General features: G+C 37.9%; 1 protein-coding gene across 2 annotated transcripts in view; it reads right to left on the bottom strand.

The window, feature by feature from the left end:
- Positions 1-3,949, bottom strand: part of CDK15 (cyclin dependent kinase 15) — a 76,628-nt gene extending 72,679 nt beyond the window's left edge. Inside the window, exons 1-3 of one of the 2 annotated variants that reach the window (XM_069468689.1) lie at positions 3,740-3,862; positions 2,872-3,021; positions 2,564-2,658 (exon numbers count right to left, since the gene is read on the bottom strand). In XM_069468689.1, coding sequence (XP_069324790.1) covers positions 2,564-2,658; positions 2,872-3,021; positions 3,740-3,862 — 368 coding nt within the window. Of the gene's footprint in view, positions 1-2,563; positions 2,659-2,871; positions 3,022-3,739 lie in introns of both variants that reach the window. The other variant, XM_069468679.1, reaches the window with a different exon arrangement.
- Positions 3,950-15,960: the final 12,011 nt, after the last annotated feature.

A 15,960-nucleotide genomic window follows, 5' to 3' on the forward strand; every position in this document is an offset into this window, starting at 1 on the left:
GTTTATTAATCTTTTCTTGTGATTTGTATATTTGTATATTTTTATTGAAATATTTTACAAATACTTTTCACTAATTTCTTTGGTTTGCCTTGTTATATCTTTGAAATTGTTTAAAATTTTTATGATGTCAGTATATTTCAAAGTGTTTTACTCAAAGCATGGCTCTGTGAAATTCTCCCCTCACCCTCCTAAAAAAAGAGTTGGGTCAAATATGTTTAGAAAATGCTTTATACTTTAACCTTAATCTTTCTTAGATAGCCATGATGTAGGTTAACATTTTTTAAATGCTTAGAGCTCCTGCAATAAAGGATCACATTTGACTTTGTTCTAGGATTTTCCAAATCAATTTGACCATGGTAACTGTTTCAATGAAATATCTAACAAGGTGTCTCAGAATTAGAGATTCCTGGGACATACCTGGATAGATGGTCACTATGGACACTTATGATCTTCCCTTATAGGTTCTGACTTGAGTGTTATGCATACAGACAGACCTTTCCAGTCCAAAGCTTACACAGAATTCACTCATATTTTATTTTAGTTCTTGCATGTTTTCTTTTTCATTTAACTCTTTAATCCATTGGGAATTCATATTGTATATTCACTTTTTCCAAATGGCTAACAATTGTTCCAGCTCCATTTATTGGACTGTCTTCTTTCCACTGATGATTTGAAATGCCACCATGATCATTTATTACATCTCACTAATATTTGGATTTGTGGTTGTTCTAAACTTTTTAAAATCATCTTTCTTTGATACGTCTTTTCTTTTATGTATGCTATATGATTTTAATTATTGTAGTTTTATAATATATCAAAACTCTAAATTAAAGAATCATTGACATCTTTTTTTTTTTTTTACCTTAAATGCAATGCCTATGTGGTAGAGAAGAAAGTAAAAGTTTAAGAGTAATCCCCCTTTTCCTACTCCTGTTTCAGCCACTAGAAGTAACTAATTTCTTGTGTATTTTCCCAGACTCTTCTATGTACATACAAGTTTATACATGTACAGTATATCTGAGTGCTTATTTCAAAATGGGATTCATTGGGTACATATTGCTCTGTAACTGCTTTTTTCTCTTAAATACTGGAGATCTTTTCATATTAGTATATCCACTTCATACTTTTGATGGCTGCTACCATTTCATGGTGATTATTTACCCCGTTCTCCATTAATGGATGTTTGTGATCAGGTTTTTATTTTTTATTATAAAACTTGCTGCAAAGAATATACTTCTACTTATATCTCTGTGCACATGGACAAATATTTCTCATGCACTTTTCATCCTAGTGGTAGGCTGTGTTTCTTGAAGGAAATCTTTTATTTTCTCAGTTTCCTAGGACAGTATATAGAAAGGAATTCCTTCTATACAACATACCTAAAATTGTATTTCCCCTACAATTCTGTTTTAACAAGTAAAAATAACAAATAACACAAATACTAAGATAAATAACAAATATTTAGTCTTGTATATATATTACGTTTTTAAAATTAACATTTAACCACTATTGAGCTATTATTTTCCTCCATTGGAGTAACATAAATTAAAGAAATAAGACCTTCCTTCCAAATTTCCCACCTTAGCTAAAAGAGTGAAATTTATGGATCTTTTATATATTTTGAACAAAATTTGTTGTTTACCAAAACGGGTACTTGGCTTTTGGATAAGTAGCATTTTTATTCTCCAGACATTTTGTATATTTTGCAATGGAAAAAACCCAGGATTCATAATTTTTTGCATATACCATACTTTGCAGGCACCAACTTCAGTTTCTTCTATGAAGGCAAGGTGCAAGAATGAAGCAGCAAACTCAAGGTTGCCATTGCAAACCTCTGTCATCATGATTTAGGGAGGGATATAAAAAACCCTTTAGAGATACTAATTGCGCTTCACACCTGCCTAAAGAGTGGTAATTGTTCCTTGGGTCAGTAGTAGAGAAAGCCTATTTTGTTTCAAGTCTTTGAATTGAATAAAAGAGAGGAAAGGCTGATAAACATTTTAGTATGCTGATTTTTTTTTTTTTTTTTTTTTTTTTGTTGAGATAGAGTCTCACTTTGTTGCCCAGGCTAGAGTGAGTGCCGTGGCGTCAGCTTAGCTCACAGCAACCTCAAACTCCTGGGCTTAAGCGATCCTACTGCCTCAGCCTCCCGAGTAGCTGGGACTACAGGCATGCGCCACTATGCCCGGCTAATTTTTTCTATATAGATTTTTAGGTGTCCATATAATGTCTTTCTATTTTTAGTAGAGACGGGGTCTCGCTCAGGCTGGTCTCGAACTCCTGACCTTGAGCAATCCACCCGCCTCGGCCTCCCAGAGTGCTAGGATTACAGGCGTGAGCCACCGCGCCCGGCCAAGTACGCTGATTTTAATTAGGGCAACACAGGTTTGTTTTTCTTTCAAGGCTCTTTAAATCATCGCTTCTCTCTCCCTATTGGCCAGGGTGTCTTGCACAGGTCCTGAATGCTGTGAACTTCTGTGATGTCTCTCCTGGCTTTATAATGTAAAATAAGGGGGCGTGGGACCCTCAGCTCTAAAGTGTCTCCCACCTATGAGTCACTCACCTGCTAATCCCCTTGTAAACTGTAGCATAAGAACCTTCACCCAGCTTCTCCAAGTTCAAGTAAGATGAGGCTGCTCCAAAAGGAAGGTTCTTCCTCTGCTTAAGGAGAATGGGGGAAGGGAGCGGGTGAGAGGTGAAGAGGAAAGAGCACATTTTTTAGTGTTAACTTTTTTCCCCCCAAGGAAATAAGACAGCATTGCCAGAGCGACCTTGGGAAGGCCCTCTCGGTAATTGCCCTGGAAGTAAGGGCCGGCCTCCTAGACAAGCACACAGTAAATGCTTCTTGATCAACATCAGCTGCTCACTCACCCACTGAAAACCCTGCCTCAGATCCTCTTCCTGAAAAGAATCACTGTTACTCCGTGGCCTTTTACTCTTGAACTTCCGGGCACGGACAGCCTGAAGTCCCCGGGGGTGAAATGAAGTCATGGAATATGATGCTTCTTTTAGGTCTGTTAGCTAGAGAAAAAAGAAAGAGCAGAAATAAAATTTATGCAAAGTACAGATTCAGTGCCTGGCAAAACCATTTTTTCTTCATTTGCTTGATTTTCATTCTTCAAATATTTTCTAACCTTCCTGCACCCCCAAAAGACACCTTTCTTGAAAGTCAGATCCCTAAAAAAGACCATAATAGTATCAACTGCTGAAATATTGCATTCTTTCTTCACCTAAAAATATGTCTTTAATACTTAGGTTAACCTAAATCTCTTGGATGGATGTTTTCCAATTTTTTTCTGTTTAACTTAGGCTTGTTTTTCACGTCCACTTAATTTACTGCTTTAGGGGAATAGTCCTCTAGTACGGCATTGCTAATAATCATGAGTTAATTATTGAAATTTTGAATCCACAGCATACCAACCAGTACTGCGGCTTGCCTTTTAAGGTTCAGCTCTGTAATTTAGTACCTCAGAGATTTCCAGAGAACAACTACTTTCTCAAATTCAAGTCGAGTGAGTTTCATGCAGCCCAAAGCCAAGAATTATTTTTTCTTTTTTGGTTTACAAGAAAATCCCCAAATTTGATAACTACAGCCATAAATTCTCTGTGACTTTAATAGAATTTTCTTTTTATTGGTTTAGACCTACCGCAGAAGAATCAGACCCCGCTATAGAAAGGGAGTGTCTGAACTCCTTGGTTTATCAATAGAGAAAAGATGCTCCTCCTGGGATACAAATACCTCGAACGCAGCCTCCATTGTCTCAGGCTGACTCCTCCGACAGCTGTGTGCCTCGCCTCCCTCGGCACGGTGATAACAGCTGCATCCAGGCTGTATAGTCTTTGCACACAGCTCTTGACCCATAATCTTCTAGGTTCAAGGAGAAAAACCCGCACTTGAACCTCTGCCCCTCTGCCTCTTCTATCCTCGTTCACTCCCTTTTTGCCAGAGGTCAGCAGTGTGGAGCTTTCATATGACTCACATGAGGGCTCTGCCTGGAGCAGCCTCATGACTTCAGCAGTTTTTCCTTATCAGTGCAAGAAACTCTCCATCAGAAAGGCGATTGCTTGCATTCATACGTGCACAACTGAAAACGAGGCAGCTAATATTGGATAGAATAAAATCTGGCACAGTTAAGGTTCTTATTCCAGCCACAAGTTAGTGCTGTTGGTATACATAGTCTTTAGGAATTTACATTGCTTATCCACGTAATGATATTTACATGCTGTCATTCATAATGATACTGATATTTATTAGGCTTCCTTGCTGCTAAAGTGGACATGTTGAGGAGTATTTTATCCCTACCTTTAATCTGAAAGCATTTTGGTTTTCGGACTTTAAAAGAAATTTGCTACCTAGCCAACTTTAAGTAGTCAAAGAAACCACAGAATCATAAAACAGGAAAAAAGCTTGCGCATACCTACTCCATCTCTTTGCCTTCAAGCAATAGTGTGTCTAATAGTCCTAGAGGGGTCGTCATTCATTCATTTGTTTAAAAATCATGTAGTGAGCACCTATGTTGCTCTTACTATACAGATAAAATAATATTAGCAGATACGGTGGAGAGAAAGGAGTTTGCTTGAAATACCTTCTTCCCTCCTCCCCTCCCCTCCTTCCTTCTACATAAATGTAATTAACATTTACTATACATAAAGTACTATATTAATAGCATGACATGTCAAGGAATCTGGCTCAAACTGGTTTGCAGTCTGTATTCTTTAAACACAATGCTTTTCTCTGACAGACTCCTAAGATTATTGCTACAATAATGTACTAATCATAGAGTGAGACAGGCCGGATACAAACACACACAATCATTATCATTAAGGGAAAAAATAAGAATCATGTCTTTTATCACAACAATACTTATGGATATTTGATGTCTGAGCCTCACAATGGTTTTTTAAAAACTTTCAGATAATTTAATTATGAGCATAAGTTTTATTTCAAAATTGCCATAGGGGAAGAGACTTAAAATAAAAGAATTCAAAGATTCCCGTAAGCTAGGTGTGGTGGCTTATGCCTGTAGTGCCAGCTACTCAGAAGGCAGAGGCAGGAGGATCGCTTGAGCCCAGAAATTTGAGGCCAGCCTGGGCAGCATGGAAAGACCCTGTCTCTTAAAAAAAGAAAAAAAGAAAGAAAAGAAAAAATATTCACTCAAATTACGGACACTTAATTTTTAAAAAAAAAAGAATATTTGGCTTAAAGACTGATACACTTTTTTTTTTTTTTTTTTTTTTTGAGACAGAGTCTCACTTTGTTGCCCAGGCTAGAGTGAGTGCCGTGGCGTCAGCCTAGCTCACAGCAACCTCAAACTCCTGGGCTCAAGCGATCCTCCTGCCTCAGCCTCCCGAGTAGCTGGGACTACAGGCATGCGCCACTATGCCCGGCTAATTTTTCTATATATATATATTTTTAGTTGTCCATATAATTTCTTTCTATTTTTAGTAGAGACGGGGTCTCGCTCTTGCTCAGGCTGGTCTCGAACTCCTGACCTTGAGCCATCCACCCGCCTCGGCCTCCCAGAGTGTTAGGATTACAGGCGTGAGCCACCGCGCCCGGCCCTGATACACTTTTGACTGATAATCAATTGATAATGAGAAGCTAGTTTCTCACCCTATTTAATCCATTTGAATTTGCCATAATATTAATTATAATATATTTTATCAGAAAATATATTATCTCGCTAATTTCTTCCTAAAAGATATTGTGAATTTCATCATACAAAAGTTACATCCCAGACCAAGTTTAAGATGATTTTTCTTTACCACCCTCTAATTATCATAAGTTTTAGAATTTTTAAACGACCAACATTTTTCTTAGCATAGGGAATTATTCACCTAAATCACAAGTATACTAAAATAAAATAGCCTGATTTTTTTAAGTTGTAACTCACTATTTTTAAATACTATAATGGGCTGGCCATGGTGGCTCACACCTGTAATCCCAGTGCTTTGGTAGGCTGAGGCAGGAGGATTGCTGGAGGTCAGGAGTTTGAGGCTGTAGTGAGCTATGATCCTGCCACTGCACTCCAGCCTAGGTGACAGAGGGAGACCTTCTCTCTAAAAAAATAAAAATAATAAATAAATAAATACTAGAATGGGCTACTGAGGCAAAATTGTGAAATATCCTTCTGAATTTTCAAAAATTAAAAAAGTTATGATTTTGTTTAAAGTCAAGGAAAAATATCAGATGACTTCTAAAGATGTTTTCTTGCTCTGTGTCAGAAACAATACTTTTTGTTATCAAAGGTTTCTAACTAAGGACAGAATACTTAGGTGATTTCATTTCAAATTGTGCATCAGATCCAGTTTATGTACCACTCCAGATCAGCTTGGCTGGACCTACTTCAGCAGCCTGGGCTGTGGAAGAAGGCATTCCTGCCATCTTTTTTTTTTTTTTTGAGACAGAGTCTCACTCCGTTGCCCTGAATGCCATGGCATCAGCCTAGCTCACAGCAACCTCAAACTCCTGGGCTCAAGCAATCCTCCTGCCTCAGCCTCCCAAGTAGCTGGGACTACAGGCATGTGCCACCATGCCTGGCTAATTTTTTCTATATATTTTAGTTGTCCAGCTAATTTCTTTCTATTTTTTCAGTAGAGATGGGTCTCGCTCTTGCTCAGGCTGGTCTCAAACTCCTGAGCTCAAGTGATCCTCCCGCCTTGGCCTCCCAGAGTGCTAGGATTACAGGCATGAGCCACTGTACCCGGCCCCAAGAAGATGATTTTATTCAGGCTGTTGTAACAAGGAGAATGTTCATTAAATGCATACCAATATTTATTATATAATGTGTTACCTTTTGTAGCAAAGAAATGAGGGAAAATAAAGTGTAGTCTGTAATTTTACTAATAATAGCAATATTACTATTATTTTGAATCATTGTTGAGGAAAAAAGATTTCTTTTCTCACTCATCTCTAGGTTCATGGATGAGACCCATATAACAACAGACAGATAAGAGAAAAGCATACAAATTTATTTAATGCAAGTTTGCATGATACCAGAGCCTTCAGAAATGAAGACCCCAAGAAATGGGGAAATCTGTGTATTTCTCTACTAAGTTTGATGAAGTGGATAGTTGTGAAGAAATATGATTGAAGGACAAAAGGGTATGATGTAATGGTAATAAACTAAGGGGAACTTAGCAAGGCCTGTTTGTTCAGATTCTTCTGTCTATGTGTCTTTGAGGATAAGGATTTTTTTTCCTTGGCAGACAGGGAGGAAGTTATCTCTGAAGTTAAGATCTTATGACCTACTTTAGAGGAAGATCAGCTAGGCTTTATGATTTGCTTCAGGGGAGAAGTGGTTAGAGGAAGGTAAGAATAACTTTCCTGCTTCTGCCGTTTGCTCAAATGCCAAGGTGCCATGTTTTGGGGTAGCATGTCCTGAACTCCATCACTATTATAGCTGTATCTTAGGCTAAAACAAATAAATAATTATGCTAACAACATTATAAACCAAACTTTTCAGCATAAGAGAAAATAGACATAAATACCGAAGAAATCTAGTAAAAATTAGGTGATCTTAAATTTGATATGGAAATATAAAGTTATAATTTTTTTTCTTTAAAAAAAAATCTCTGTCAACCAAAAAGAGCTAGAAACAATGACAACTCAATAGCAAAGAGCAACCCTAATGCTCAATTTGTGGTCTCTAAATACCATTTTCTCCTAAAAAGAACTAAACATCCCTGGAAAAATGGATTCCAGGTCTGGAGTATAAACTGGGCAAGATGAGCCTGGGTTATCTTTCTTGCCAGAAAGCAAGGAAGTTATCAAGAAAGATTTCTCAGGCTCATCTTAAGCCAACTGGAGTCATGTTGAAAGGACGTGAGAGCTAACCTGAAAGGGACTCCCACTGGCTTAAGATTCGGCAATCTGAGTATCTAAAGGAATAATGACTGCAATGGATTGAAATACATGAAATGTGTCAAAGCTATAACTTTATAGTGATTCTAAACAAAGATGGTCACTTGGATGTTTCTAATGTATAAACTTATTACTCTGAAATTGATAAATAAAGGGGAAAAATTAAGTATTTTTGTCTTTTCTATATAAGTTGTTTTCCCAGGGTTATCAAATAGTTAATGAGGGGAAAGTTTTTCCTTATAGAATTCGAGCTAATAAATGCAGAAAAAAGGATAGAAATAAAAAATTACTATCATGTGATCCCTAATGCAATAATAGATGTAAACAAAACAATCATCAATGGATACTAAAATCATTAGGTCAAGGATTGATGAGGAACTTTGCAATGAAGGGGTCAGGCTGACACCATCTCAGCCCACTGATCAATCTTAGCTTCCACTAACTTATGTGCCTCCTGTTATGATGCAATAGGAAATACACACCACCACCTGTGATGTATTTTTGACTAAAGAAAAAAAATTAAACCTGAATCTAATCAAGCTTCTAGATCTAAAACCAAATTACAAGAAATACAGAGGACAGAGAAGTTAAATAACATCACAAGGAATCAAACAGCCAAACCAGAGAAGAAAACTAATGTTAACAAATCAATGGCATTTAAAAAGGAAAAAAAAAAAAAATAGCCTGAGCAAGAGTGAGACCCCATCTCTACTCAAAATAGAAAAAATTAGCCGGGTGTGGTGGTGTGCCTGTAGTCCTAGCTACTCGGGAGGCTGAGGCAGGAGGATCACTTGAGCCCAGGAGTTTGAGGTTGCAGTGAGCTACGATGACACCACTGCACTCCAATAACCTGGGCAACAGAGTGAGAACCTGTCTCAAAAAAAAAAAAAAAAAAAAAAAAAAAGAAGAAGAAGAAGAAGAAGAGAATTAAAAAGATTTAAACGAGAAACGAATACAATATGTAGACATTGCTTGGATTCTGATTTGAACAAATTAACTATAAAATGACATTTCTGAAACAAGTATGGATATTTAAATATGGTATTAGATGATTTTAATAGTTTATTTTTAATTTTTGCATGGTGATCATGTTTTAAAAACAATCCTGCTGTTAGAGATGTATACTATTTACATTAGAATGATATAATTCCCAGTCTTGCTTGAAAATGTTCCAGAAAAATAATGCTGGGGATAGGAAATACAAAAGTGGTAAAAATATTAATAATTGTTTAAGCTGGGTGATGTCTATATGGAGGCTCATTTTTGTGTGTTTATGAATTCTCTGAATAAAAATATAGAAAAAGAACAATATTTTTTTAAAAAACCATATACACAAAATTCATACATTTTGATTCTTTCTCTCTTTCTTTGTATTCCTGCCTATTTCCATCAAGGGTTGGGGAGGCACTCAATAAAAGTAGAGCAATCATTATCATCATCATCATAGCAACAGCTACCGTGTCAGTGCTTGCTTCATGCCAAGCACCATGCTGGCACAGAGATTAATCCTCACAATGCCATGACAGTGAGGTAGGTGCCATTATTAACCCCATTTAATCACTGAGGGAACTGAGTCAGAGAGTTTAAGTAACTTTCCTAAGGTTACTAAATTAGTAAATGGTAGGAATTATTTATAAAGCTCCCCAAAGACTACATATTAAATTTCACAAATTTTATTTAATGAGGAGACACTAATAAATTGTATTTACACAAAGAGTGTGAAATCTCTCTCCGTTTGGCTGCATTCCCCAGTAATTATGAGGCCTAGGTTTAAATGAGTTATTATATTTAGAATAACCAGTATAGGTAAGTGACTCTAGTGCATTATTCAGGAGGCATGTAACATCATCCTTGGTAAAAAATTAAAGCTACAGAGTACAATTCTGAAATCATACTTCTTCCTTCTTTCTGGAGTACCTTAACTTGAAACTTAACATCCTGGGAGTGCTGTCTGCTGACAATAAGCAGACCTGCAAGCACATGGGATCTGGGTCTCCTTTGTACCTCTACACTCATATCTGGTTCTTCTTTACATTATACTATTATTGCATATTAGTGTGCTATTTGTTTATTCGTATTTAATTTTCACAGTGAAGTTGATGTTGTAAATTCGAGCGTTATCTTCTATTTCCACTGCCTTTAAGAAAGCGTAAGTTTCAAAACTGGTGAGTTATTGAACTGTTACTTATTTAATTAGACAATTTCTGGAGCCCTGGGAATTTCTGCCCAGAAACGCCAAATGTCCCAGTTACTACTTAGTCTTCTAGCCTTAAATTCCAGGCTCCTTGCCCTGATACTAGATTTCTGCCTCTCATTCAGGCTTCCTCCACATCCTGGTCTTCACTTCTGAAAGAGCAGTTTACCAGTTGTGAAGCTGGTACAAAAATAATATATATATATTTTTGGAAATAGAAGGAAGAGTGCCGTGGTGTCAGCCTAGCTCATAGCAATCTCAAACTCCTGGGCTCAAGTGATCCTCCTGCCTTAGCCTTCCTCTTCAGTAGCTGAGACTACAGGCGCATGCCATGATACCTGGCTAATTTTTCTATTTTTAGTAGAGATAGGATCTTGGCTGTTGTTCAGGCTGGTCTCAAACACCTGAGTTCAAGCCATCCTCCTGCCTAGGCTTCCCAGAGTGCTGGGATCACAGGCTTGAGCCACTGTGCCCAGCCGGATCAAAACTCTTATCTACATACTAAGTGCTCAAGAATGCCAAATAATTCCCTATGTGTAGGTCCACATTCTAAATCTACTGGAAAGCAATGACAGGTTAAAAAAGACATTTCACAGGCAGGTAAGGAAATCTAATTGCAAGGTGTTCCTGTGACAGAATGACTTAGTTTGTGAAACAATGCAATTATAATAGTCCTCCCTTTATCCACTGTTTCTCTTTCCTCAGTTTCAGTTACTCGAGGTCAACCACGGTCCAAAAATATTTAATGGAAAATTCCAGAAATAATTTGTAAGTTTTAAATTGCACGCCGTTCTGAGTAATGAAATTTTGTGACACCCCCCTAAGACATGAATCATCCCCTTGTCCAGCTTATACAAGCTGTATACGCTACCTGCCTGCTAGACACTAAGTAGCCCCCTCAGTTATCAGATTGAGGTATTGGGTGCTTGTATTCAATAACCTTATTTTATTTAATGGCCCCAAAGTTCAGGAGTAGTGATGCTGACAGATTGTTATAATTATTCTATTTTTTGTTAGTTATTGTTAACCTCTTGCTGTGCCTAATTTATAAATTAAACTTTATCATAGGTGTGTATGTATAAGAAAACAACAACGTATTAGGGTTTGGCACTGTCTTCAGTTTCAGACAACCACTGGGGTCTTGGAATGTATCCTCTGAGGATAAGGGGGGACTACTGTATACTGAACACTGAACTTAAAAAAGGGCCCGCTGCCTAAAATTGTAGAAATCCTTTGGATATTTGTAGATGCAGGGAAAGTAGAAGACTTCCCATTTCCAGTCTAAGAGAAAAAGAAAATTATGCTTCTATAGATCAGATATTTACTCTGTTGTTCTTTGTATTCATATGATTGCTTGTTTTAATTTCTTGAGCCTGAATGGACTAAGGGAAAATTCCAGAAATGAACTGATGATTTGGTCCCCACTGAAATGGGGGACACCAATTTTATATTTAATTTTCCACTTTCACTATAACAGCATGATTTTTAAAAGGATGATTCAATGTTCTTTTTATAAAGAACAGATTTATAAACATAGCATAATCAGGTCCCACAGTGAGGCAGCTTGTCACACATTTAGTCCAAGTCTTCTGGCTATAGGTAGAAAAAAAATGACAACAATAAGGCAAACACATGGTTTACTTGTGCTTACTCATAACAATTCTGTGGCCAAAAGTAGTAAATAATTTTCCCAAGGCCAAACAAGCAAGAAGTGGTAGAACTACAATATGAACCAAGGTGAACAGCTCCCAAGTCCATACGTTAAACCTATGCTACCATTTTCCTTCTTGACACAATTTAAGAATGTGAGAGTTATCTGCCATACCAAAGAGTTTTTATGCCTGTGCTTGGTCCTTCCTTTCTTCATTAGGGTTTATCATCACATAAGGATGCCATTGTTTATCTGTTCTAAAGAAGCATTTCACACACATTATCTTAGTTAATTCTGTAACCTAGATATTTATTCCCCCAATTTTAGATGAGAAAACTGGCAATGTCCAAAGTTGTTTTTAGAGCATAGGTATCAGAACTAGAATTTAAACCTACTGGCATTGACTCTTGGGTCTATGCTCTTAACCAGGTCTCCACACAATAATCACCAGGTGCTGTGGGCAAGCATTCTTTCCCCAACACGGTGGCTCTGTCAACTCAGCACACCATTCTCTGGTATGTGTGAGAGAATTTTGCATCTTGGTTAATCAAAATGGGTATTCCTAACCCATGAAAAAACCTCCTCTGAGAGGAAACATGCATTCCTGAAACAGAGGCTGAGGCGTCTTCACTTCCATGCCCCTCCTTCTAGCAGTCCCTCACAGTCCATGTAGAATCAGAACAATTAGTCCACTGTAGAAGTGCCCAGCCTGTTGTCTAAAGAATACGGATACCTTTGTACAACTTGTCATTGTTAATTTCTGTGAAATGCATGAAAATGCTCCTATTACCTTTAACATTGCCCTAGAGTTTGTCACTGGAAACACTCCTTTTTCATGCTGAAGTTCAGCACATTCAATTCAGTACTAAAAGCAGTAAGGTTTTAGACCTGTTTGAAAATGTTTCCTGTAAGTTATTATCACTTTAAAATATGCATATATTGTGGGTACATAAATACAAATAATTGCAAGTTACAAAAACTCTACTTGTAAATTTCTGATGTGCACAAATTGTGTGGGAGATCCCCTGAGCCTCCCTCTCCCTGTAGCAATCCCAGGGTGTCTGAACCCTTCTGGCCCGCCTTCCAGAAAGACAGCCTTGTACCGACAGCACCACTTGGTGGCCAGGATGGAGAGCTGGCCAAATCAACTTTTCTTCTCTCCCAACTTCTTCCTCAAGACCATGCCCTTCCAAAACCCCAAACCTCTCCACCCACCCCAATTTTCCTTGGATTTTGCTACGCACAGCCAAGTTTATTTCACCTCAATCTTTCTCAAATTTGCAAACACCCTTTTTAATTTAAAAAATTTTTCCCCTCTCCCTACCCAGTTGCTTTATAAGTTTTTCTTACTCTTCCAACTGCCTTTATCCTATACATAAAAGCTTAGCAATTACTGGGGCTGGGCAAGTCAGACTTGGCCCAAGACTCTGAAATGTAGAGGGACTAACCGCATTTTAAAAAATTAAGTATTTAAAAATCTTGTGCAAATTGATTCGGACACTCTGCCCTCAGAAATGCCATCCTCCTCCCAGTTCCCAGCCTCCAGCATCCAGCTGGCTCCTGCCCATAGCAGTCTTCTGTAGCAGTCAGGGGTGGAGGTAGAGACCCAAACGAAAGAAAGGAAAGGAAGAAAAGAAAGGAGAGGAGAGGAGAGGGAGGGGAGGGGAGGGGAAAAGAAGGAAGGGAGGAAGGAAGGAAGAAAAAGAAAGAAAAAAAGGAAGAAAGAGAAAAGGAGAAAGAGAGGAAGAGAGGAGAGAGGAAGAAAAAAGAAAGAGGGAGAGAAAGAGAGAAAAGAAAGAGAAAGAAAGAAAGAAAGAAAGGAGAAAGAAACAAAGAGAAAGAAAAGGAAGGAAGGAAGGGAGGGAGGGAGGGAAGGGAAAGGAAGAAAGGAAGGAAGGAAGGAATGAAAGAGAAGAAAAGAAAGAAGGAATCTTTCAGCCTGGGGAGCCCCTTGTGCGGCTTCCTTCCTGGTTGCTTCCCCACCCGTGCCGGGATTGAGATGAGACAAAAAGGGGCACCAAAACACTGAGTAATTAAGATGTATAAAAATAATAAGTAAATAACCTTGTAATGCAATATTTCTAAAAATCAAAGTTTTTACAATTAAAATCAAAATTAATGCATAAAAATCCATGATGAACAAAATACAGTATCCACATTTTAAATAAAAACAACCAGTTTGTTCGTTTGTTTTACAACACCCCCCACCCCGCCTGCCCCCCTTATTGTTCAAAACGGAACGGTGGTTTCCAATCAGCCCTTGGTCCCCAGGCCGCTCGATCGCCGGGCCCCTCCCTCCGTCCCGCCCCTGCCTGAGGGTTGAACGAGATGTCTCAACAAATTGATAACGAGGGGCTTTATATATTTCCCAAATTGTAGGGCGTTTACTAACTTTTTCTACCTGGTTCATAATATTGGACATTTTGGTGCGCGTACGCGTGAGGCACCCACCTTTCCCTTTTGCCTGGGGCTCAACATGCCTGGAGAGGGCGCCGCTTTCCACTCCACAACCCCTTCCTCCTGTGCTCTCCGACTGCACGACTCCCGCGGAACTCTTTAAGTACCAATGTTCATGAAAAATGACACACTCAATATCCAGGCTTTTTCTTCTTGTTTTAAAAATACCAAAATATGGCAAAAGAATTGCTTTCAGCTATAAACGACGTTATAAATCAACATTTGTAAATTGACCCAGGAGCTAAAGCATTTTTTACCTCACTCTTTCTAGAGAGGGGAAAACATGTTCTAAGTTTCAAACAACTCACTTGCAAATAAGTATTCAAGACATGATTTTTTGTAGGTGAGGGGCCTAATGCTTTTTAGAAACATGTTTATGAAAATTCACATATACATTGTAATACATGAAAAAAGAGGTTCTTTAGTTCCAAACTACTGCTGTTAATTTTTAGCAAAAAAAAAAAAAAAAAAAAAGTGACCTACAATGCCCAGCTTGAGATCAGAATGCTAGGATATATCAACAAAATAGGTTTTGCCAACAAACCTGAGTTTGCCAACAGACCTGACAAAGAAGTGTAACATTACTAGGTACATATTGCATAGAAATAATTCAGATATAGAGGAACATCTTATTTAAATACAGATATTTAAATTATATTAAAATATTCTTGCTCTAATGTCTAATTACTTATAAGTGAATATAGGATTTATGAATATTTGTGTCAACAATTCTCATATAGGATGTAAAAATATTCCATGCTAAAAATATTAAGTTAGCATCTGCTTACCTACATCTGATGATTAGTCATTCAATCCGCTAATTATGTTTTGGTACAAGATGAGTAGAAGCATTGCTATTTAAGTCATTCTCCCAAATTACTACATGTTAGCAGGTTTTTGCTCTTCATTTTGGTCATTATCTTCTTACATAAAGTTCAGCAACATAGTAAAATACTCCCAGATGTCAATGAGAGTTGGGTGCCCCTTTTCTAAAGTCTCTCCCACTTGGAATCTCAGCATCCATTTTTTAAAACAAAGGTCTAAGTTGTTCTTAACTACACTTTTTAACTTGAGAGAGAAAATGTAATCTAACTCAGTAAGAATAAAGAGTGTAACACCCACACACACACACCCTCTATTTTTAATGGTTAAGTAGAATAAGATACACAGACTACAACTCTACAACTACTGCTGGGAAGATCTTTTGGCAGTATATTTTTTAAATGCCTCTTTCATCATTTCTGATTAAATGTCCTCAAGTTCCCCCACTTAACTTATCAAGTGTAGATTCCTCAGCTTGGCTTCAAACAACTTGCCTCACCTATTCCCCTAGTATCCGCCTACTCTTCACTGGAGCCACACTAGGCACTCACTGTCAAACCTTCTGAGCTTTTCTGACTGAACTTCCACACATCTCTCATTTGACATGTTCCTCCCTCCTCCATACTTATCCCTCCTTCAAGTCTGGGCTGAGGTTCTGTCTCTGCTCTGAACCTTTCCTTGCTTCTTTGCCCTCCTCTCCCCCACACAGACCTCCCCCAAGGCTGAGCCCCTGGGTTGCTAATCACAATCAACTGATTGCTAAACACAGCAATCAGTCCAATCTGTTCATTCTAATCACTATTTTTTATTGTTTTCCTAACAAATTGGCAAGTATGCTCTTTCAGGGTATGAACTATATCTTATACCTCTTTTAGAGTCCTAATAAATGACTGAAAAATTAAATAGTAGTACTTACATGAGTGTGAATGCACCCCACTCCCACCCCCACACATATATACATACACAGAGGAT

Source organism: Eulemur rufifrons, chromosome 1 (genome assembly GCF_041146395.1).
Source record: "Eulemur rufifrons isolate Redbay chromosome 1, OSU_ERuf_1, whole genome shotgun sequence".
Lineage (NCBI taxonomy): Eukaryota > Metazoa > Chordata > Mammalia > Primates > Lemuridae > Eulemur > Eulemur rufifrons.